Source organism: Dama dama, chromosome 20 (assembly GCF_033118175.1).
Source record: "Dama dama isolate Ldn47 chromosome 20, ASM3311817v1, whole genome shotgun sequence".
NCBI classification, from domain to species: domain Eukaryota; kingdom Metazoa; phylum Chordata; class Mammalia; order Artiodactyla; family Cervidae; genus Dama; species Dama dama.
Window position 1 is genome coordinate 49257202 of NC_083700.1, and position 24381 is coordinate 49281582.

At 44.6% G+C, this 24381-nt stretch overlaps 1 protein-coding gene and 1 pseudogene across 1 annotated transcript in view; one reads left to right on the forward strand and one right to left on the reverse strand.

The window, feature by feature from the left end:
- The window catches only part of ABCA4 (ATP binding cassette subfamily A member 4), a 137109-nt gene extending 123995 nt beyond the window's left edge, over positions 1-13114 (forward strand). The window contains exons 41-50 of the mRNA XM_061121341.1: positions 657-777; positions 1203-1265; positions 2477-2583; positions 4834-4975; positions 6567-6701; positions 7609-7712; positions 7800-7892; positions 9948-10197; positions 11478-11564; positions 13079-13114. Coding sequence (XP_060977324.1) covers positions 657-777; positions 1203-1265; positions 2477-2583; positions 4834-4975; positions 6567-6701; positions 7609-7712; positions 7800-7892; positions 9948-10197; positions 11478-11564; positions 13079-13114 — 1138 coding nt within the window. The remainder of the gene's footprint in view (positions 1-656; positions 778-1202; positions 1266-2476; positions 2584-4833; positions 4976-6566; positions 6702-7608; positions 7713-7799; positions 7893-9947; positions 10198-11477; positions 11565-13078) is intronic.
- Positions 13115-17207: 4093 nt separating this feature from the next.
- Positions 17208-17866, reverse strand: LOC133074529 (poly(rC)-binding protein 1-like; annotated as a pseudogene).
- Positions 17867-24381: the final 6515 nt, after the last annotated feature.

Sequence of the window (24381 nt, forward strand, 5' to 3'; positions counted from 1 at the left end):
CCATTAACTGCAATAATAAAACCCTCTATAATTTTTTGAATGAAAAAAAAAAAAGGAGAAAGATTAATGGGAGGATGAGTGGGAAGGGTATGTGGGGCCTGACTGCAGGTCTCTGGGATTTCAGCTGAGGAGTTAGGGTTTTAACTTACAGCTGATGGAAAACTATAGTTTGGGACAGGAGATAATCTGATGGACTAAAAGAAGTAGAAGGCTTGGTTGCTAGTAACTATCATTTGTTGAGTGCCTACTATAGATAAAGGGTTCTATCATGCTAGCAGCTACCAGGTTTTGAGTCTTGACTCTATGCCAGACACTGTGCCAAGTTTATCTTTACCACAATCCCATGAGGTAGACGCTCTCACCACCCCCTCCCTGTCTTATGGTTGAAGGAGGCGAGGTTTGAAGAGGTTTAGCAACATCCCCACAGTCACACACAGGGAGGCCAGGACTGGAGACCAGGGCAGACTCTGGTCGCGAGCGCTTGCCTTCTCTGCCTAATGCCTGACACCTTTCCTGTGCAGTCCTTTTGAGAGTCAAGCCTTAGGGGTGGAAGTCTAGGCTGGGGTAGAGGCCAATGAATGAGCAGAGGGTGTGATGAAAGGACAGCGCCAAGGACACTGTGCATCAGCCCACTCTGTCCTCTTTTCTTCCCCTAGGATTACTGAGCCTGCGAAGGAGCCCATCATAGATGAAGATGATGATGTAGCTGAAGAAAGGCAGAGAATTATTAGTGGAGGAAATAAAACTGATATCTTAAGGCTTAATGAACTCACCAAGGTAAGGGAATAGATACAGGAATGTTAGTTTGGAGGTGCCAGTTGGACTAAGATGGCACGATGCTGTAATTTACCTACTGTAGAATAGGCAATATGCTAATGCAAGCAATTCCTTTCCCCAATTTTATGTGAGATTGTTATCTTTGTTACAACTAGTCTTCCAGGAACTTTCAGTGTACTTTCCCTAGCATTCATCTTGGGCACTGACCCAGGGCCTCAGCAAGAGCCGCTGCAACTGAGCCCTGCTGATGAATCTTCCTGCACCCCATTTCTGCACAGGGCTCAGCTTCAACACTCTCAGTGCTCATGGCACCTCTATGCACATCCATGTCAATGTGTAACCTTCACCTAAGCCATCATTTGCTCTCTTGCCCTCCCCCATTTAACCCTCTGTTAGTCCTCAGTCCACTTTCTCTGATCTTGCAGGTTTATTCAGGCTCCTCCAGCCCAGCGGTGGACAGGCTGTGTGTGGGAGTCCGCCCCGGAGAGGTGGGTACTCTATGGGCCACATGTGAAAGAACCTCAGAAAACCAGCTCCCATGCATGTCTCTGGTCTCCTCTGAAACAGAGCTGATCAATAGACATAGAATACAAGCCACATAGGTCATTCTAATCGTCTAGTAGACATAGGGGAAAAAGCAGGTGAAATTAGTCTTAATCATTAATCTTGCCCAATATATCACTTCAACATGTAAATCATATAAAATGTTATTTATGAGATATTTTACATTCTTTTTTGTTACTGTTCTAAGTCTTCAAAATCTAGTGTGCATTTAAGCTCATAGTACATGTAGATGCATTTCAAGTGCTCAGCAGTCAGTGTCAAGGAGAAAAATTCTGCTTCCTACTACCCTCTTAGGTTCTGGAGCCAGGGCTCTGTCAATTGGACTGATAAAAGATGGAGTAACAAGAGAAAAACAAAGAGAAAGTTTGTTAGCATGTGCTCTGTACATGTGCAGGAGAGAAGACTACCCCAATGGGGTGGTTAGAACTTGGGCTCATGTAGCACCTTAGCAAAGGAACAATACATTTTTAGGGAAGTTACAAGACAAAGGAAATGGACTTGCAGTTTCTAGAGGAGTGGATTGTAGGCAAGTGTATGGGTAAAGTGTTTGTGACCCCATGAACTATAGCCTGTCAGGCTCCTCTGTCCATGGAATTCTCCAGAATACTGGAGTGGGTAGCCACTCCTTCTTCAAGGGATCTTCCCGACCCAGGGATCAGACCCACATCTCCTGTGTCTCCTGCATTGCAGTCAGGTCCATCATCTGAGCCATCAGAGAAGCCCTGTGTGTGTAAATAACGGCAGATAAAGGCTAGCTATTAAAGCTGGTGATATAGATTCCTCTAGTGTCATCTCCAGGCTAGTAGGAGTCTAAAGTTGTCTCCAGTGGTTACTTTTGTCCATCTTGGTAGAGAGAAAAGGGGAACACCTTGTAAAGTTACGCCCTGCTTTGGGGCAAATAAGGGGAGGGCAGAGAGCTTTTCTTATATCTGCTTCTTCCCATTTGCCTTCAGCTCACAATCACCCTCATGCCAAACGACATATTCTGCTACCATACACCATAAATGGCTAATCACCTTTATATGGCAGCATGGGTCCAACATGCCTCCCTTCACCATGTAAACTTGCCCTGGGGCCTGACACTCTGACCTTCTTGGGCTCCAGGGCGAGGCCAATTCTGTGTGTTCTCCCTCAGTGCTTTGGACTCCTGGGAGTGAACGGAGCTGGCAAAACAACCACTTTCAAGATGCTCACTGGGGACACCGCAGTGACCTCAGGCGATGCCACTGTTGCAGGCAAGAGGTGAGTATCCGGTTATCCTGTCTCAGGGTGTCTTTCCCAGGTCCTGAGGCATGGCCTCGTCCCCACCCTGTATCTGAGGATGACTGTGAGAGCCAGAAAGATCTGTGTGGAGGTACAGACCTCCCAGTAAACATGGTCTGAAAAGTCTAAGACTATCTGGAGAATTGAATTGAATTGTGATTGTTAAAAGATTCCTCCATTAGCATGAATTCTCGGAAAATTCTGAAAGCACCAAATCAGTGGTTTTTGGTCTTTTGTGGGTCATAAGCCTCTGACCCTTTGATTATGTGATGAACACATGTACCTTTAAAAATTGCTTCCCATTACCTCTCTTCATACGTTCTTTACAAACAGTTTCTGGGAATTAACTGAGCCCCAAAGCACAGTTATGACCCTATAGGAACCCCTGGGTCCCAGATTAAGAACGTCTGTGATGAAGCACCCTTTCTGTGGGTTGAGTTTCTACATGGGGCTTGTTCAGGAGTCCTCGGAAGCTTTAATCTGCATTGGCTATTTCTGTGCCAACACTTGTCTTTGCCAGCCAAGATTCTTTTATAGAGGAAGAGCTGGCATGTGCCCTTTGATTCTGGGAGAGTGCCTGCTGCTCTCTGAAATAAGGAGCATGGAAACAGACTGGTCTTGGACAGGACAGGACAGAAAACATGAGCTGGCACTTGTCTGCCTCTTTACAAGCTGCTCCTTGAATAGCAGAGCTCACACATATTAGTTGTGCCCAGAGAAACTCTCTGTCCTGGTTTATGAGTGGAGTTAGGCGCTGCTGGGAGAAGTCAATGGCACCTCACTCCAGTACTCTTGCCTGGAAAATCCCATGGACGGAGGAGCCTGGTAGGCTGCAGTCCATGGGGTCGCTAAGAGTTGGACACAACTGAGCGACTTCACTTTCACTTTTCACTTTCATGCATTAGAGAAGGAAATGGCAACCCACTCCAGTGTTCTTGCCTGGAGAATCCCAGGGACGGGGGAGCCTGGTGGGCTGCTGTCTGTGGGGTCGCACAAAGTCAGACATGACTGAAGCGACTTAGCAGCAGCAGCAGCTTAGCAGCAGGCACTGCTGACATCAAACCAACTTCTGCTTGCCTGGGGAGAGCCATCAGCAACGTGGCCCCATGCTCCCTGGGCGAGGAGAGGCCTAAGCATTCTTCACTGGCTCAGACAGGATGAATGTGGTTCCCCAGCCTTCGCAGCCTTGCTGTTGGGTCTAGAGCAAAGAGCATGGCAGAGGTGGAGCCAGGCCATGACTGGTCCATCTCACTTCAGATCTAGCTTGGCCTACAACCAAGCAAATGACTTCATGATGGGAAACAAAAGGGGAGAGGGCAGGGAGTGAAGAGCAAGGGGATGAAATAAGACTTACCATGAGACATCAAAATGAGACACAGGTAAAATCAAGACAGAAGCTAGAAAGAAACTATAGGTTTAAGACACAGGACTGGGGCTCTTAAATGTAGTAGTTCCTGTGGTTTTGGTGAAGTACCCTCCTTGCTTCCCTGGGCGATTTTAATTGGCCATACCTAGGTAGTTTTGTCATAGTAGGGAAGTACATGGCCTCTCTCTGTCCCATACCATTGCATCTATCCTTCATTCTTAGACCCTAAGCTATGAGAGAAGGAGGAAGAAAATTAGACCAGCCTGTGGTCAGTTTGTTTTTTCATCAAGGCAATATATTTTTTAGTGGAGGAGAATATATTGATTAGAGGGAGTTGATAGAACTCATTTCATCTCTTCATCTCTTCTACCAGTCTCTTGCTCTGGGTGGTGATCTGATTGGTTCCCCTTTCATTGACAGTATCTCTGTCAGTAAATACAAGTTGAAAAGTTCACTTCCATTGGGAAGCATGCATCTTCTCTAGCTATTCCCAAATATTTGAAAAGGATCAAAAAACATTGGACATTTTCTTAAGTTTGATCTTCCCTTTGTTTTTAAACTCACACATGAGGTGATCCAATCTAAAAGCACAGCTGACTTCGGGTAACAGGTATTCAGTTTATCCTAGATAGGGAAATCTTGGAGAATCCAACTGGATTCAAAGCTCAGAACTCCTGGAGTTTATCAGTTTCTAACCAAAGAGCCCCTACTTTGATTCCTAAATGTTGTGCCTACTTTTAAAGCAAAAATGGGAAAAGAGGAGAGGAAGCTTTGTTATTGTTTTGGCAGAAACTCCTCCAGTCCCAGATTTCTGGTCACCCATTTTGTGAAGGAAACCTACTAATTGTTTTTTCTTCTTGCAGTATTTTGACCAATATTTCTGATGTCCATCAAAGTATGGGCTACTGTCCTCAGTTTGATGCAATCGATGACCTGCTTACAGGGCGAGAACATCTTTACCTTTATGCCCGGCTTCGAGGTGTACCAGCAGAGGAAATTGAGAGGGTAAATTAACATGGTTTATTTATTGTGTCCACTTAATAGTTTGGTAAACCATGAAACTGTTTCATGAGAATGCATTTATTTAAAGATGGGAGAACTAGAACATGCTATCCATTAATTCATTCAACAAATGCTCAAGTGAGTGTCTGCTGTGTGCCAAGTACTCATCTGGAAAAGAAGGGTATAGCAGTCAACAAAACAGATGAAAAAAAATTCCCACCTTCCTATTTAACAAAATGATATATGCATTTACCCTTTGATCCAGCCATCCCACTTCTGGGCATTTACCCTGAAGACACACATCCCACAGTACAAAAATACATATTCAAAAATGCATATTCACTATACTTTAGTCATAAAATATTGGAAATAGCTAAATGTTCAGGCATATAGGAAATTGATTGATTAATTTATGCCATAAATACATGCAACAAGGTCTTATGCAGCTATAAAAAAAACAAACAAAACCAGAATTTCCCTGGTGGTCCAGCAATTAAGACCCTGTGCTTCCACTGCCAGGGGCATGGGTTTGATCCCTGGTTGGGGAACTAAGATCCCACATGCCATGCATGGTGTGGCCAAAACGAAAAATCAAAACCAAAAAAATTGCTCTGTGAATGATACCGACTTTTTTTTTCAAGGAGTTACTGTTAAATGAAGAAAGCAAAGTGCAAAAGAGCACATGCAGAATGCTATTTTTTCATGTAAGAAAGCAGGACAAATAAGAAAGCATAAATATGTCTGCTTACCTTTACAAATAAAGATACAGGAAGGATAAACTGTAAAACAATGAATGTGGTGATCAGCAAGAGGGAAATAAGATGAAAGGGAAATGGGAGGGAATAACACTTCTCTCAGTATATTTTTTTGTATAGTTTTAACTTTTGGAATCAGACTAACATTCTACATATTCAAAAAATAGAACTAAGTCAGTAGGAATGAGATAGAGGTAAAAGTGAAAACAAAAAAAAATCCTAACACTGAAAGCAAACTAAAACCAATTAATCCAATTTTATTTAAAATGAATATAATAATCATACAGAAGGGGAGGAAAAGAACTAATACAAATAACTGATGACACAGTATTTGACTGTATATCCTCAGTCTTGGGCAGGCAGAGTGGAAAGAAAGAACTACAAACAAACTATGAGCTCTTCTTAGTCAATTTGTTTTTTATACAGGCATGGGAAAAGCACTCCTGAAACAATTTTACATGTTTTATAGGACTAAGTAAATGATTAAGTGGGTTTATGTCATTTGGAGCCAGAGTTCTTCCTCTTCCACTCCTAACCATAGTCCAGGACACTGGATAAGAAACGTTGTCCTGCTCTGGAAAGGCTGAAGACTGTTTCTCAGGGAGTTGCATCCAATGGGTGTGAAGCAGACCAAACTGTACTGGGATCTAAGGATTTGAGAGTGGATAGGAGACGCCTGGCCCTTGAAGGCCATGAGCCACTCCATAAGTCATCATGTTGCGGCCTCGCTGGGTCTGTCTGTCATCCTGGAGGAGTGAGATCTAGGAGCCCAAGACTTTGCATTGGCGGGGTGTTTGCTTGTTTGTTTTTCCCAAATGGGATTTCTTCCTCCTCCCTAGGTGACAAACTGGAGTATTCACAGCCTGGGCCTGTCTCTCTACGCAGACTGCCTGGCCGGCACCTACAGTGGAGGAAATAAGCGGAAACTCTCGACAGCCATTGCGCTCATAGGCTGCCCACCACTGGTGCTGCTGGTGAGGACCCTGGAGACCACTGAGGGCTCACGAGAGCCGGGGGCCGCGTCTCTGTGGTTGAGCCAGCGGATTTAGGAACTGCAGTCATCTGTGTTTGTCTGGGTTGTTCCTGTACTGCTCATGTTGAGTGAATCAGTCCAATGTTTGGTTCACAGCTCTTGGGGGAAACCAGAGTCAAAGCACATTATTACTCTGAGTTCCTAGGAAGCCTCTAGTGGGGCTTCAGGCTCAGAGCAGGGAAATTCAGCCCTTCTGCAGAATGTCAGTGACTGGTCAAACTTACTTCTGCCTGAGGAGGCCTGTGAAGCTGAAGGTGAAAGTCACTCAGTCATGTCCAACTCTTTGTGACACTGTGGACTGTAGCCTGCCAGGCTCTTCTGTCCATGGAATTCTCCAGGCAAGAGGACTGGAGTGAGTTGCCTCTTTGAGGTCCTAATTGGACAGGAGCGCTGGCCTGGAACAAAGGCTCATGTGGTTCTCACCAAAGCTGGACCAGGCCCAAGGCCCTGTTCCCAGGTAGTCTGGGGTTCATGAGGGCATGGGTCACAGGACTTGAAAGGGACCCTGAAAAGTCACCAGAGCTTTCTTCCTGCCTCCTTGCAAGCATATGTAGAGAATTTTATTTTCTTTCTTAAAGATAGTTCTATCATGTTTTAATGAATTTTAACTCATTCACGGGCTAAAGCAGATCTAGAGGCGTGCTGATGTTTTTTCATGCTCCTGATTCACCCCCTGCCTTCCATGCCCTGTGCTGCCTTCCCCGGCTCTTGCTCACTGGGGAGTGTCTTTGTGCACTGTCTGCCAGAGAGCAACGTTGCTCAGAGAGAGGAAGGTGCAGCCAAGGAGGGTGCAGGAACCGGGGGAGGCTGGCTCCCAGCCTGGCCCTCTGTCCTCTGCCTCCCCACAGGATGAGCCCACCACAGGCATGGACCCCCAGGCACGCCGCATGCTGTGGAACACTATCATGGGCATCATCAGAGAGGGGAGAGCCGTGGTCCTCACCTCCCACAGGCAAGAGATTCCCAGGGTCTGAGGTGGGGCAGGCGGGTGATGGAGTCCAGTCCTCTCAGCCCTCACCTGCTCTCTCCCCGCCCCCAGCATGGAAGAGTGCGAGGCCCTGTGTACCCGGCTGGCCATCATGGTGAGGGGCACCTTTCAGTGTCTGGGCACCATCCAGCACCTCAAGTCCAAGTAAGGATATGGTGGGGGGTTGCCTTTGTTACCTTCGGGGAAGAAGCGGGGAGTCAACAAGGGCCTGTGCTCTTTTCTGACATGTGAGAGAGTCTTGCTGCTCCCTCATGCCACAGGCAGAGGTATCTGAGCCTGATTCTGCAGCAGCAGGTAGAGAAAACCGGTGTGCTGAATGTAGCTTTTCTTTACTGGGCTAATGGCCTGTGGCTGAAGGCTTGCCGAGGCTCCAGATGGGGATTCTGAAAGGGGCAGATGCACAACCCAGTTGGGATGAGAGAGGGTCATTACCATTGCCTCGTTATTCCACCACTTATCCCAACAATCCAGAACCCGTGACCTATTTAATGAGTCCACAACCAACATAGGAGCAATCCAGAGACCAAACAGCCTGAACAGTCAGTTTCTTTCTGGCATGTCATATGCTTTTTTTTCTCTTTCTTTTTTATTTTTTAAATTATGAAAGTTTTATAACACATTTACAGGAGACTTGGAAAATACAGAATCATATACTTTTGAGTTTGGGAAATGACCATGTTTTATATGACAAACCAGCAATGCCAGTAATCCTTAGCAAGATTATCCTGTCCTGATAAATTGTAAACTGCTGTAAATAATGTGTTATTAATAACAGTTTGTGTGCCAAAGTGGACAATCACTTAAAATAAGATTTGGATAATAATGCCATACTCCCTTGCCTTCTGATATGTTTTATAAACTAGGAAGGGTGGACTTTAAATTATTACTTATTTATCAAACACATTTTGAGAGCCCAGAGTGGAAAAAGTCACCGTGCCAGTTGGTGAAACATAACCCACTGCATCTGTGCCAAGACAGTTCATCTCGATGTTCCAAGGGAGTGTCTTGCATAGCACACATCAGGCTTCAAACGCATCATATGCAACAACAATTGAGAGGAAGGTCTAATGGGTTAGCTGCATCTGGGCACTAGACCCATAACGTCTTGAGTAACTACAGCTTGGACACTATACAGGGACTTCAGCATGTGAGGTCACCAGACTCATGTCAGCAGCTTCCAGTGTCCACCTGCGGGAGAATGGATGCTCCCTACCCCCTTTCCCTCTCAGTCCTCAGTTTCCTGTGGGAGAGCAGGTGAGCGGGAACATTCCTGGGTGAAGGATGGTCACTTTTCCGGGGCTGAGAGGTAAAGGCATTTTATTGTAAAGGGAAACAACCCTGGATCCTGGACGGAGCATTGAAATAAGTATACTATGAGGTAAGCGTGAAGGGATGCCATCTGGCCCTGCTGCTGCTGCTGCTGCTGCTAAGTCGCTTCAGTCGTGTCCGACTCTGTGCGACCCCATAGACGGCAGCCCACCAGGCTCCCCCGTCCCTGGGATTCTCCAGGCAAGAACACTGGAGGCACTCACTCTCTAGTGGACCATTTATCCACATGCGAGTGACCTGGTGAGTGAAGGAGGGAGGCACGCGTGGCCCTGGGCCTGGCAGCTCCATTTGTTCTGGAAGCTTCCCCAGGGAAGCACTGCCTTCCCAAGCCTTTTCTCCCACCAGGCCAGTCTCTTAAAGGCCCAGGCAGTCTTTCCACCTCTGAGGAAGCCCTGGGCGGCCTGTGAACTCTGCACAGGGCTCAGACAAACTTTGACTTCAGCACATACATTAAAGGGAACAGAGCAGGGAACACCTGTGTCTCCAGAAGGTGGACACAGGAAGGTGTGACATAGACCTGGAGACCCACTTCACCACATGAGGCATTAAGACCTCTAGAAACTAGTGTCAAACCACCTCTCCAGGAACCATCATGGCCCTTTATGTCCTAGTTTTAAACACGCACACAAGATCTATTTTGGTTTAGTTGCTAAGTTGTGTCTGACTCTTTTGTGACCCCACCAGGCTCCTCTGTCCATGAGATTTTCCAGGCAAGAATGCTGGAGTGGGTAGCCGCTTCCTTCTCTTCTTGAGATCTGTAGTGTGGGCCTTTAGTCCCCAATATTTGTGATAAGTCTAGTCCTCATTTCAGAATTTCCTTAGATCCAGCTGCTAACAGTCCTGTTCCACACTGCCATGTGCATCCCCCAGGTTTGGAGACGGCTACATTGTCACGATGAAAATCAAATCCCCAAAGGATGACTTGCTTCCTGACCTTGGCCCCGTGGAACAATTCTTCCAGGGGAACTTCCCGGGCAGCGTCCAGAGGGAGAGGCACTACAACATGCTGCAGTTCCAGGTCTCCTCCTCCTCCCTGGCCAGGATCTTCCGGCTGCTCGTCTCCCACAAGGACAGCCTGCTCATTGAGGAGTACTCGGTCACACAGACCACACTGGACCAGGCAAGGCTACAGGGTGCCCAGCTGGGCAAAGCCTGGGCTGCAGTGCCCAGCTTGGCTGGAATCTACATGTGGGCGAGGGAGGACGTGCCCAAGTGCCAAGTCCCTCTGTCCATTGGGGCAAAACTTGGAAAATCAGAAATCGTTTTCTCAGAGTATTTCAATCATCAGCAGACTTCACTGACTCTTTTACAGCATTCTTCCTTACGACACTATGACGTTTTTTTCTCCTTCCCAGTTTGTGGCGATAGCCCTTTCTTCCTTTCAAATCATCTCTGCTGCTGCTTAATTTAAATACAATAGAATGCACCTATTTAAAGTGTACAATTCAGTGAGTTTTGATAAATGTATGTGCCATGTGTAAGGTTTTTTTCAACATGATCATTTTTTATTGTGGTAAAATATATATATAAAATATATGTAATTATAATTTTTAAGTGGCATTACACTTCAGCAGCATTAAGTATATTCACATTGTTGTACAACCATCATCACCATCCATCTCCATAAATTTTTCATCTTCCCAAACTGAAACTCTGTACTCATCAAGCAGTAACTCCCCAGGAATCACTCCCCTGCCACTGTTTTACACTCTCTTGACTACTCCACATACCTCAAAGAAGTGGAATCACACAGTATTAGTCCTTTTGCATCTAGCATTATTAACATAATGCCCTCAAAGTAAATCCATATGGGAGCCTGTGTCAGAATATCCTCCCTTTTTAAGGTTGAATAATATTCAATTGTGTGTATATACCACGTTTTGTTTATCCATTCATCCATATGGACATTTGTTTCTGGGTTTCATTGGTTTTTATTTGTTTTTTTAAAAAATAAATATCCCTAAAGACTACTCAGCGTAGCAGTAGAAATAGGCAAGTTTCTGCTTACTCTCTGAGGAGCTGGCTCCCAGGATCTTCTTGCCAGCATAAGTAGATGGAGGTAGGGACAAGAGTTGGTCACACTGCACATTGAATTGAGAATAGAAAACTGGAGTGATCAGCTCCTGTCTTCCTGGTTTTGATTTTTTAGTTATTCCTGTAGAGGTTTAGGAGGCTACCACTAGCTGAGACTGCCTTGTTTACCCATAGTCCTCTTGTGGGCACTCCTTTGGCTTAGCTCACAAGTCTAAGAAGAAGCCCCGTGCCCTGGGCAGGACACAGGCTGCTCCAGCAGGGCTGTAGATTAACTGTGACAAACAACAAAGTGCGTGGGTGGGAGGGTGGGGGAGGGTGCCCTGTTCTGGAAATATCTACCTATTCTTGCCCTTCTCTTGCCTCCAGGTATTTGTGAACTTCGCTAAACAGCAGAATGAAACTTACGACCTCCCTTTGCACCCTCGAGCTGCAGGAGCCAGCCGACAGGCCAAGGTACCCCTGCCACCCCTTCCCTGTCCACCGCTTGACGCAGATTCTCGGCTCAGGGACCCAGCTGACTCACTGGGCCTGTAGGGGCCCCAGACGTGCCTCCTGCAGATATTCCCACCCACACCAGCCCTCACCTCCTCCCTGCCACTCCTCACTTGCCTGGGCTGAAGGTAGCTGTGTACCTTCCTTTTATAATCAGGAAACTTTTGGATGGTATCAGAGAACATTTTTGAAAAGAACTTTCTCATATATTTTTGCTTATAGCAAAAAAAAAAAATGGATTTTTGAAATAAGCAGGGAAGATAGAGAATATTAAAATCAGTTGTTGGGATAGTTGACATACACATCTGGTCATATGTTTGAGTTTCAACGTAAGGAAATTAACTGGCACTCATTTCACTGGTGTTCTCATTTGGCTAGAGTAAAGGTTATTCTCTGTTTTATGAAGAGGGCTCTTTGCTCTTTATAAAAGTTTCAAGATGATGAAGGAAGTAACAATAAAAGGTATGTATCCTGGCCTGTCATAACTCTTGGGATATGTGCCTCCACATTCCTTCCCTGACACAGCACCCACGTAAGGAACACATTCATCCCAGCTCCCCAGAAAGAGAACAAAAGAGAGCTGGAGAAAGTCCTGGAGGAGGCAACCTAAGCCTGGGGTGTTAAAGGATCAAATTAATTCAGCCATCCTCTCCTGACTTACCTGGAGAGTAAATCAAATAAAATCAAAGTATTTTTTTCAATAAGCAAAGAGTGCAAAGCCTAATTTCCCATAAAGTTCTCATTCCTCCCTGTTTCCTGATTGTGAGAAAAACCAGGTGCAGGTAATGATTGAAATTCTCCTTTCCAAGCCACTATTTGTGGTGCATTTTCCCCATTTCTCTCGACCAGCAGAGACCTAATGGCTACTTGTCAAGGCTGACTTTGCCCAGAAATACCTAAGTAAAGGCATCTGTCCAGGGAAAATTAGTTTTGCTGAGATTTTCCAGCTATTCTTTCTCATTTATAAATCTTATATTTGCTGTTTACACCAGCAGAAAATTATTCTTTGAAAGCGGTTGCAGTTACAAATTCCTTTTGTAACTCAGAATACATAATTTGGTTTCAAAAGTTTTTCCTAAAACTCTCAGTGGTCTCCCCACCCCCAGCTGGCATATGCCCTCTTAAAGGGGTAATACCAGGTCATCTCTGGACCTGACAAGGGGCATTCATGGTCTGTGATCTGCAGCAGTTAACTCCAAACTTTCCCTCTTACTGGATGTGATCGTTTTCTATTTTGCCTGTCACATTTTAGCATACAGATACTTGAAAACGTACTGCAGCATATTTATTAAATCGGCATTTTTCTATAATAAATGTGTGGTTCAAAACCTAACTCTGACTCTGTGACATACAACCTTTATAAAGGTTTGCAAAAACCCACCTGCAGAGCATTGTACATAAGTAAATGTCATGAAACAAATAGTAATTATGTTTTTGTTTACATTATCCCATTTTAAAACTATTTTCTTCTATAGGAAGTGGACAAAGGGAATTCTGCACCTCAAGGATGACCTTAATTATGATTTCTTGGCTTTTAAGACAGTAAGGACATGATAAATTCCTTGGGCTAAAAAAACAAACCAAAAGGCACCATAAGAAATGTTTCAGAGGGTGTGGCTAACATACATGTCAACATGTACATGCATGGTGGGGCATGAATCTTTAAAACATCTGGATCGTAGAGTCAGAAGAACCTGCAGGATCATCGGCTCCAAACATTACAGACAAGGAAACAAACATAAACTGTAAACTTGGATGGTCTGATAGACTTCAGTGCCCTCAGCTGAGCTTCCTTCAGAACTTGACCAACGGCTATTTAACTTAAAGTCTAAAAGCCATCGAACCATCTCTTCAGAAAACTGAGATGAAGAGAGTCCATCTGATCTCCTTCCACACAGCCCAGGTTTTCTGCTGCAGCTTACAAAGAACTCTGGGCAGCTGAAAGTGCAGGAGCCTTTGCCATATGGTCATTCAATCACACCAGCCAGCATAAGCAATCCCTTGGCAGCAGAAACGAACACAGAGGAGACACACAGTAGACTCCAAATGGAGGCTTTTTCAGAAGGAAACAGGAACTGACTCGCTCACCTGAAACAGCTGATGGGGAAACTTACCCAACCAAATGAGTACAAGACGCATTTCATCCAGACCACAGAAGGAGAAGCCTTGGTCCATCTTCCTCCTGGTTGTGGCCTCCATACTGCTCTCATTTCAAGTGGATCTGCTTTTTGTGTGTGTGTGTGTGATTTTTAAAGAGAAAATAAAATGCAAACATACTTACAACAAACTATCCCAATTCCCTCCTCTCCCTGAGTGCACCATCTGGTGTAGTTTTGGACATTCTCTATACCCATATGGCTTGCCATCATTGCATCAGCTTGTGTGAGAGTAATTGCCCCAAGGAGTACCAGTCACAGCAAGATTCTTTAATGAGCTACTCTTGATCTTCCATGTCAAGTCAGCTTCACAGGGTTTGAGACAACACCCAACTGGCAATACATGTAGACATTATCCACTGTCAGCTGGGTATTATTTGCATCTAGGTTTAGTTCCCTGGTCTGGGAACTAAATCCCACAAGCCACAAGGTACCACAAAAAATAAATAAATAAAAATTTTGAAATACTAGTCGCGAAACATAAGCAGGGAAACCTCGAGAGGGAGGAGGCATGCACATACTTAGCCTGAGTTTGAGGAAAATTCAAGTTGGAAATTAGACCCAAATCTCCTGAGAACATGTTTAATTTATTGAAAAATTTCCCAGTCTAGTTTAATAAGAGAGATTTACAAAGAAGAGGAGGAGAAAATGGAAAGAGTCAGTTTAGAAAACAAGACCACTTGGGAGGTGTTCCAGGAGTATGACTTGCCGCCATATTTTCTAATTTCCTGTTCCTCTTTGGGGAGCTCAAGGTTTTAGAACAGCTGGGATCAAAAGAGGATCTCTTTCACTCTAAGTAAAGAGCTCATAGAGAGCTTGATTTGTTCCTGCTACTCTAGTTCTCCTAGAGAAAGAAGAAGAGGAAAATGTGGCAGAAAACAGGTCAGCAGAGCTCTGGGCTTGGAAGAAAGGGTCTCTGTGGCAGCCTGAGTATTTGCACCAGGACCAGTGAGGAGGAAGTTAGCACCAGCAGCCTGCGGGGCTTGTGGAGAAAGGGAAAAGGTTTTCCCCTAGAAGGACAGCGGTATCACCTTCCTGAAACAGGCCCCAGACGCTCTCAGCCCTCTGGACCCGGGCTATATGGGGCCTGGTCTCCTCAGTGTGGTACCTCAATGCCTCAGCAGGTCCTCTGAGACGAACATGACTCCTGGAGTCCACAGGGCGTACCTGCTGCCACATTTGTCCAAGGTGTCTGTCAAGTTCAAGAAAGCAGAGGCACTAGAAGTTTCCGATTCAGAGACTTACACGCTTGTAGAGCTTAAAAAAAAAAAAAAAAAAGCTCAGTTTTCAAAACCTAAATCCTTAGGTAATTGTTTGATTTACACTGTTTTGACAGAAAAGGAAACCAAGTCCCAGAAGGATTCAATTACTTGGCCGGCCATCCAGGCTTCCCTTCAGGCCTCACTCTGGTCCTCCTCTGGTTACTTCACTCGCATGTCTGAAGACACGTGCCCATCAGACCCAGAATTCCCTGCCCAGCTGGTGTAAAATCTGCCTCTAGGGCCTGGTGGGCCTCTTTCCTGGGTCATAGGTGGTGCTTGATCTCTCAGGCTCAAGTCTGCTCCTGGCACATGAGGGCCCTTGGGAAAGCAGGAAAGCGATGAAAAGAGGGGTAAGCCATGGGGCAACTGGCTCTGCACCACCATCGTCCAACACAGGACTCCAAGGAATCCAAGAAGTTGATAGTTGAGCCTGCAAGGAGGTCATTATTTAGCAGTTTCTTTGCTTAGTTTATTACTTTAAGAATTGAGACATACATGATATGAGAAGCCCCCAAAGCTACTCTCCTCAGAACCTTTCCCAAAGCTCACCATGACACATACTTAGCTTTTCAAGCAGCTGTCTGATATCAAGGCTCAGACATGTGTGACTCATGAGTCAAGCTTTGGCCAAACCAGTCATCCTCTTGGTTCAGCACATTAGGAACTTTCCTAAGGGACCACAGCACCTTGTAGCCAAATCCCTTAGTCCTGGGTTGTGGTGACTTTCAGGAAGGACACGTCATCTACAAAGCACTGCATACACAGCACCTAGTTGACAGGATCCCTGGCACACAGCTCTGCAATTGTGCTATTCTCACTTTTCCCCAGAGCTTGGCAAACTCTTTGGTCTTGAATGATACTGACTGCTGAGTCCATCCTCTTATGCCAGCTAGAGAAGGAAAAGATAAGAGAGGAGGGGAGAAGAGGGCAGGAAGCATCCAATGCTCCATGTCCTGGGTCTAAAGCAGTGTACAAGATACAGCCAATGTCTCTATGGTATTAATATTCTCATGTGTTGTTCAGTTGATAAACAATGCCCAACTCTTTGGGACCCTATGGTCTGCAGCATGCCAGGCACTTCTGTTCCCCCTTCTCTCCCGGAGTTTGCTCAGACTCATGTCCACTGAGTCAGTGATGGTATTTAACCATCTCATCCTCTGCCACCCCCTTCTCCTTTTGCCTTCAGTCTTTCACAGCATCACGGTCTTTCCAATGAGCCAGCTCTTCACGTCAGGTGACCAAAGTATTGAAGCTTCAGCTTCAGCATCAGTCCTTCCAATGAATACTCAGGGTTAATTTCCTTTAGAATTGACTGGTTTGATTTCCTTGCAGTCCAAGGGACTCTCAAGAGTCATCTCTAGCACCAGTTTGAAATCATCAATTCTTCAGCGCTCAGCCTTCTTTATGGTCCAACACTCACATCCCCACATTCTCATATGGGGGTCATCAAACTTTCTGAAGGGGCCAGAGAGTACAATGAACTAAATGAATTGTTTCCAATTCATGCAATGGATGCTATATAGCAGTGGAAATGAATTAATTAAAAATATGTATTTCAAAATAGATAAATCTCAAAACTTAATGATTAGCAAAATAGCCAATGGCAGCAGGATAGAAATAGCAAGGCCTTCTCTGGCTACTCAATCTAAATTTTCAACTGTCCCATCCCCATCCTGACATCATACCCACTTCTGTGCTTTTTCTTAAATCCTTGGAAGTTATATTATCAAACATACTGTATGTTTTTACTTTCTCTTCTTGTTTATTGTTTCTCTGCTCCTCTAAAAACAAACTCCATGAGGGAAGAAATTTTTGTTCAGTTTCTTATTTTATCTGGTTGTTGTCAACCAAACCATTTTTAATTTTTAAATTCTTGGCATTATAGAACTAAACTGAAATGTAACATTCTGCTCTTACATTTCTTATCAACAAACATAACTATAATTCGTGAGCCAAAAAGCCCAAAACAAAACTAAAAACAGAAAAGCTTGTAAAACTAAATATGAATCGCAGCATTAACAGCTGAACAGAGAAATGTGATTTTTAAATTTTTAGCAAATGATAAACAGTTGTATAGAAACTGAACACTTAGAAATAATTTAAAACCTGGAGATCACTGACCAGAAATCACACAATTTGATTATGTGGACACAGGATAAAAAGTTTATGAGTGAACCTACATTGTTCTAGCTACAGCACCTGCCCTTCTCAGAGGAAAACCTGGCATTGATTAGATTCTGGGCCACACTAACCCTGGCCACAGAATCAGTGATAGCAATCTGCCTTCCAGGACCGCCTTCCATTGGGTCAGCAGTTTTGATCTGGGCCCTGGACATCTGGCAGATCTCATTAATGTTGGTGTCTTGGCCCCTGACTACATAACCAATTAAGCTATTTAGAATGGTGAGTTCGTGGGTGGTTTGACTAAAGGCATCCAAACTTGCCCAATAGCCTTTTATCTCTGGAAAGCTGGAGTCAATTCTGGTAAATCCAGTCTCACCATGCATCACAGCAAAGTGATGCCATCTGGTTCAACGTAGCCATATGGAGTGGAGAAATGGTGTGTTGCCCTTGAACTGAGTAGGCATGTAGTGGTGGTTCCTCTGGGTCATGGGTGGTGTAGGAGTAGCTTTCAGCGTCACTGCACCCACCCTGACAGCCCTCACAGATGACAGAGAGCTATCCGGCACACTCTGGTACAAATGGTCATGACTCTTCATTGTGGGGATCCAGAGAGCATCTCCAGCATGCCCAGGCAGAGCTGCTTGGCACACTCGCTGATAGGGCACAGCACACCAGCGATGATGACGGCCCACTCGGCGAAGCTGCCCAGCATGTTTCCCATCCCCAGTGTTAAAAACAGTGCCTAGCCATAGTAGCCACTCAGTAAGTATCAATATTTGTTGAATTAATGACTAAATAGTGTACCCTGACATTTTTATAAAATCTAAAACATGTGAAAGCACTAAAGATTATTTATAGATACATGTATATGCAGTGAAAAATATTATGCTTGAGGATTGTGTTGTCCAACTCCTTGCAGCTCCCAGCAAAAATACTGGAGTGGGGTGCTAGTACCTCCTCCACGGCATCTTCCCCACCCAGGGATTGAACCTACATCTCTTACAGCTTCTGCATTGGCAGGTGGATTCTTTTTTTTTTTTTTTTCTGGGCACTCAATAAGCAAGGACAGGAATAATTTTATTCAAATCACATATTCTTCCTCCAAAAATATGCCAAAGCATATTCACAACTGCTTACATTTTGAAACAACTCTTACTTTATTTATATATTTGTGTTTGCTTATTTATTTATTTTTATAATATCATTGGCCCCATTTCCCATGCTGTACATTTCAGCCCCATGACTCATTCACTTTGTAACTGGAAATATGTACCTCTTAATCTCCCTTATCTGTTCCCCTCATTCCACCACCCCTAAATCCTTTAGAACCACCTGTTTTTTTCCACTGAATCCATGTGTCCATTTATGTTTTTGTTCTGTTTGTTCATTTGGTTTTTGTTTGGGGAAGATAACCTGGAGAAGAAAATGGCTACCCACTCCAGTATTCTTACCGGGAGAATTCCATGGACAGAGGAGCTTGGTGGTCTACAAGTCTATGGGGTCACAAAGAGTTGGATGCGACTGAGGGGCTAACACTTTCACTTGTTTTGTCTTTATATTTCACATACAAGTGAAATCATATGATAAATGATTATTTGCAATATGATTGTTTCACCATGATTATTTACCATGGCTTATTTCACTCTAGGGCCATCCATATTATCCTAAATGGCAAGATATCATTATTTTTTATGGCTGAGTAATATTAAATTGTGAATAGACATACCCCTCCTCCTCACCCATTCATCTATTCATGGACACATGGGTTGCTTCCATGTCTTGGCTATCCTAACTAATGTGGCAGGTGGACTCTTTACCACTAGTGCCACCCTTAGCAGAGCATTAAATCAAGCACAAGTGCACAGGCCTCACACTCATGAATGTGGCCCTGAGGCCAAGCTTTGAACACAGAACTCCTTAAGTAGCTGAATGACTTAAAAGAATAGCCTATGGAGAGGCTCCTAACTATGCACTACATCCACTCATTTCTTCCACAATAACAGAGCAGTGACTTGGAGCCAAACTGCCCAGGCAGAGTCAGCACTTCTCAAGCCTTGTGGTAAGTGTGGCCCAGTCACTAAGCTCTCTTCAGCAGAATGGAATGGAAGTGACAGGCATGACATGGGAGTAGGAGTGCCCCTCCATGCACTTCCCCCAACTCTGCTGACTGGAACCTGGTTTTGTGGTAACCATGGAGACAAGTTCAAGGATTCAGGATGGCAGAGCCAGAGATAGAAGGCCCCGAGCATGTGTGTGGAGCAGAACCGCCCAGCAGCACAGCCCACTCCCCTACATCATTAGGGGAGTCTGCATCTTCGTTACATTACAGCAGCCTAGTTCAATTGACTTAAGTGGTGTGATAGAAATACCATTTTTGATTCACCCAACAATCAAAAATAGACTCTTACAGACAGATCCAATGCTATAACAACCCCCTAGGACCTATAAACTGGCAGCAATAGGCCCTGGGCCAGCCCCAAAGAAACAACCTGGCTTAGAGGGGAAGTAATACATACATTCCCACCAAAAAACTCAAGCAGCTGCTTAGGATGTTAAAGTTCCTTAACAGAGAAAGCCTGTAAACCTCAGCGTAGAAGAATAGATGTCCTCACAAGTGCTGGAAACCCTCCCAGCAAGCCTGGGATGAGCTGCCATGAGCTCCGCTCCTCACTGATCATTCAGAGCCATTTCTCTAGAGACACAGTAGGCAAGACTGCTGGCCCTGCAATCCAGCTTGGCAGTAAACTGTTCCCAAAGCACATAAGGACCCAAATCCAACCAGCTAGCATCCAGATAACATCTAGAGGAAAAGGATCAGGTGTTATACAACACAGCACATGGCCCAGAGCGCACACACACACACACACTTTTTTGGCAACGGACCTTGGCTTTCATAACCACATTCTACTTGAATTTGCTCAGGAGATTTTTTGGTTTTTTTTTTTTTTTTTTAATAGATACAAGTAATGAATGCCCATGCCTGATATTCCTGTTTTGATGAAAAATGGGTCAGCCATCTGATGGTGCTCAAGCAGAGGGTATCTGACTCTGGACTTGCAAGACAGAAATTTGTAATTTGCCAAAGGATACAGCTATGCCGTTGAGAGGATATTTTCAATAATTAATATTTTTCAACAATATTTAGCGTATTCCCCAAGAAACTTCCGGACCTCTCATTAGAGACTTCATTCAAAATTTAAAGAAGGCCAGAGGGAGACTTCATGTCAGAGGTTGGATCAAGCTCAGGTCTCGATGATCCCAGTCCTGTCTGCAGTCTGCACTCACACCTCCTACTCTTTTCATTTAAAAAAGCACCAGAGAGACAGACCAGTCTCAAGAAAAGGCCAAAAACTGCAGGTATATATTTGTCACGCCCTCTTCTCAAAACATGGTACATCTGTAATAACCACCAAAGAGCCCTGCAGTGCTGAAAACACCAGGAGAAACAAACTTTGGGCCTGAAAGAGCAGGGTTGGCTGGAGACGAGACTGAAGTGATGATGAAACTGTGTGTAGGAGGACTGGGGTAAGGGCGGCCATACCACCTGGAGACAGGCACATGCCCAGGGTCATGCCACAGCCAAGCAGGGAGAACCAGGGCCCAGGGCAGAGGCTGGGGGACACAGAAACGATTTGCCTCTCTGATGCTCTCCAACAGCATGGTTCCCTGGGATATCCCGCGAACAAACATTGTTCATTCAACCTTTTGAGGAGCTGAAAAGAATGGCAGATACAGGCCAAACTGGAAATAAGACAAAAGAACTTATGAAAGCTAAAGAAGCCGTTCAGAATAAAACTCCAGTGCTGACACTCCCTGGAGCTCTGGGAAGAGACTCGCTTAATCCAAGGAGGCCAAACATGAGCTTTCCATCAGGCCAAGGTTGAAAAACAGTGTGCAGAGATAAAACAGGCAGCATTGTTCAGGGACCCGTAACTGTAAAGAGGCGCACAGTTTTCAGAGTGTGACTAAAACTTCAAACATGCAAACCTGGAGGCTTACCATTTCATGAAATGACTTCATTTTGGAGAACATTGATGAAAATGTCACTATTTATGGTTAGCCAGAGCAGGAAAAGGGATGGTGGCCTTTTCTAAAACCGCTAAAGCTGTGGTCAGTGCCAGAGTCAGAGAGAGAACAAAAAAGTTTCACGTCCCTTCACAGCCTGGGCCCCCACTCTCATGGATGCCAGGCATTTGCTTTTTTAACCTGGAATCTGAGAATTTTAAGATCTTCAAACTGATGAAACTGGAGGTTACCAGGACCTTAAGAGTTGTAGATTCTTGGACGTCCCATAACCATGAAATTCCAGAATCTCAGAGTCAGAATTATTGTGTCCAGGGAAGAGACAGCTTCCACCACTTCCTAGCTGTGTGACTTTGGGCAAGATGTTTAACATCTCTATACCTGCATTTCTTCATCTACAAAGCAGAGTAATAATTGTACGTATTCCCTTCTCTGCTCTCAGCCACACGAAAATACAGTAAATCAACAGTATACAACCCAGAAGAGGATCCTCACCAGAACTCTCCCGTGCTGACATCCTGATCACAGACCATCCAGACTCTAGAACTGTGAAAAATAAACAGAAATTTTTTTTGAAGTTATATATATATATTTCCATTTATTTTTATTAGTTGGAGGCTAATTACTTTACAATATTGCAGTGGTTTTTGCCATACATTGACATGAATCAGCCATGGATTTACATGTATTCCCCATCCCGATCCCCACTCCCACCTCCCTCTCCACCCGATCCCTCTGGGTCTTCCCAGTGCACCAGGCCCGAGCACTTGTTTCATGCATCCAACCTGGGCTGGTGGTCTGTTTCACCCTTGATAATATACATGTTTCAATGCTGTTCTCTCGAAACATCCCACCCTCGCCTTCTCTCACAGAGTCCAAAAGTCTGTTCTGTACATCTGTGTCTCTTTTTCTGTTTTGCATATAGGGTTATCGTTACCATCTTTCTAAATTCCATATATATATGCATTAGTATACTGTATTGGTCTTCATCTTTCTGGCTTACTTCACTCTATAATGGGCTCCAGTTTCATCCATCTCATTAGAACTGATTCAAATGAATTCTTTTTAATGGCTGAGTAATATTCCATGGTGTATATGTACCACAGCTTCCTTATCCATTCGTCTGCTGATGGGCATCTAGGTTGCTTCCATGTCCTGGCTATTATAAACAGTGCTGCGATGAACATTGGGGTACACATGTCTCTTTCAGATCTGATTTCCTCAGTGTGTATGCCCAGAAATGGGATTGCTGGGTCATATGGCAGTTCTATTTCCAGTTTTTTAAGAAATCTCCACACTGTTCTCCATAGCGGCTGTACTAGTTTGCATTCCCACCAACCGTGTAAGAGGGTTCCCTTTTCTCCACACCCTCTCCAGCATTTATTGCTTGTAGACTTTTGGACAGTAGCCATCCTGACTGGCGTGTAATGGTACCTCATTGTGGTTTTGATTTGCATTTCTCTGATAATGAATGATGTTGAGCATCTTTTCATGTGTTTGTTAGCCATCTGTATGTCTTCTTTGGAGAAATGTCTGTTTAGTTCTTTGGCCCATTTTTTGATTGGGTCATTTATTTTCCTGGAATTGAGCTGCAGGAGCTGCTTGTATATTTTTCAGATTAATCCTTTGTCTGTTGCTTCGTTTGCTATTATTTTCCCAATCTGAGGGCTGTCTTTTCACCTTGCTTATAGTTTCCTTTGTTGTGCAAAAGCTTTTAAGTTTAATTTGGTCCTATTTGTTTATTTTTGCTTTTATTTCCAATATTCTGGGAGGTGGGTCATAGAGGATCCTGCTGTGATTTATGTCAGAGAGTGTTTTGCCTATGCTCTCCTCTAGGAGTGAAGTTATATTTTTTAAAGGGAAGAGGGAAGAAGGCTGGTAAGAATTTTATCAGGGCTACCTGACCATCCTGTCCAGATGCCCACCTTCCTCTAGGTGTCATGTTCCCATGAACCCATGTCTAGGTCCCACAGCTACCTCCAGTTGACCTTCTTAAAGCAGTTGACCTTCAGTCAACATTCAGTTGACCTTCACTATAAAGCCCCATCCCAGAGACCACCACACTGTTCCAAGGGCTCCTGGAGACCAGTGCCGACCTGCCTTTTCCAGACTCTTCACCATCCTTGGCCCACTTTTCATCCAGCTCCTGATTCTTGATAACGGTGGTGTTCGTGGCTCTATAAACTGCTGCTTTCAGGACTTGGTAAGGATACTTAATCTTGGAAGCCACTACCCTCGGTATGCCTGCTAGTGCTGGCCCAGACCTCTGACTCCTTTCTCCTTGGAGGTCCTGACTCCTATATTAGTTTCCCTGGGTTCCTCAGCTCCCAGCAGTAGCCCACCTATTCAACACCGTCATCATCTAACTCTGGCCCCCTGAATGCAATTTTGCACAGATGGGACATAACAAAACTGTGATTGTACCCCCATCTGAAATTTGTTGCATATATAATGCCTAACAATTTATAGTGAAGTGTACATGATTAATCTCATAGCTCGGGTTTGTTACTTATTTATTATTCCCATTGCTGTCTTTTTAAAAAAGGTTTATTTGGCTGCACCATGTCTTAGTTGCAGCCTACAGGATCTGGGGATCTTGCTTGTGGTATACATGATCTTTAGTTGCAGTTGCAGCATGTGGGATCTAGTTCCCTGAGCAAGAATTGAACCAAGGACCTCTGCATTGGCAGCATGGAGTCTTAGCCACTGGACCACCAGGGAAGTCCCTCCATTGTTGTCTTTAAAAGACCATAATTTAAAAATAACTCGCACCACCAATATTTGGGTTTTATTAAGAAGATGTGCTCAACTCAAGTAGACCCACGCCTGTGGTGCCTCTAACTTGAAAATTTGATTTATTCTCAACTGTTTCTGAGCTTCTACTAAGGGCCAGGGAACATAGCACACACAGGGAAACCAGGGTAAGACACCATCCCAACTTGTGGAGCTCAGAGTCCAGTGGGAAGAAAGACAAGTCCCAGATGGTTATAGCCAGTGTGGACACCACTGAGAGGTACGTAGAGGAGGCACATCTAGTCCAGAGGAGACAGCAGCTGAGCTAATTGTTAAGAATAAAAGAGTAACAAGGAGGACGGGAAGGTAGTGGGAGGCAGGGTGTTTTAAGCAATAGGAGCATTATGTGGAGGAGGGAGACCCTAATTCTGTGCATCAGTTTGTCTAGACATGGTGGTGTGGGATGAATAGGTGCTTCCA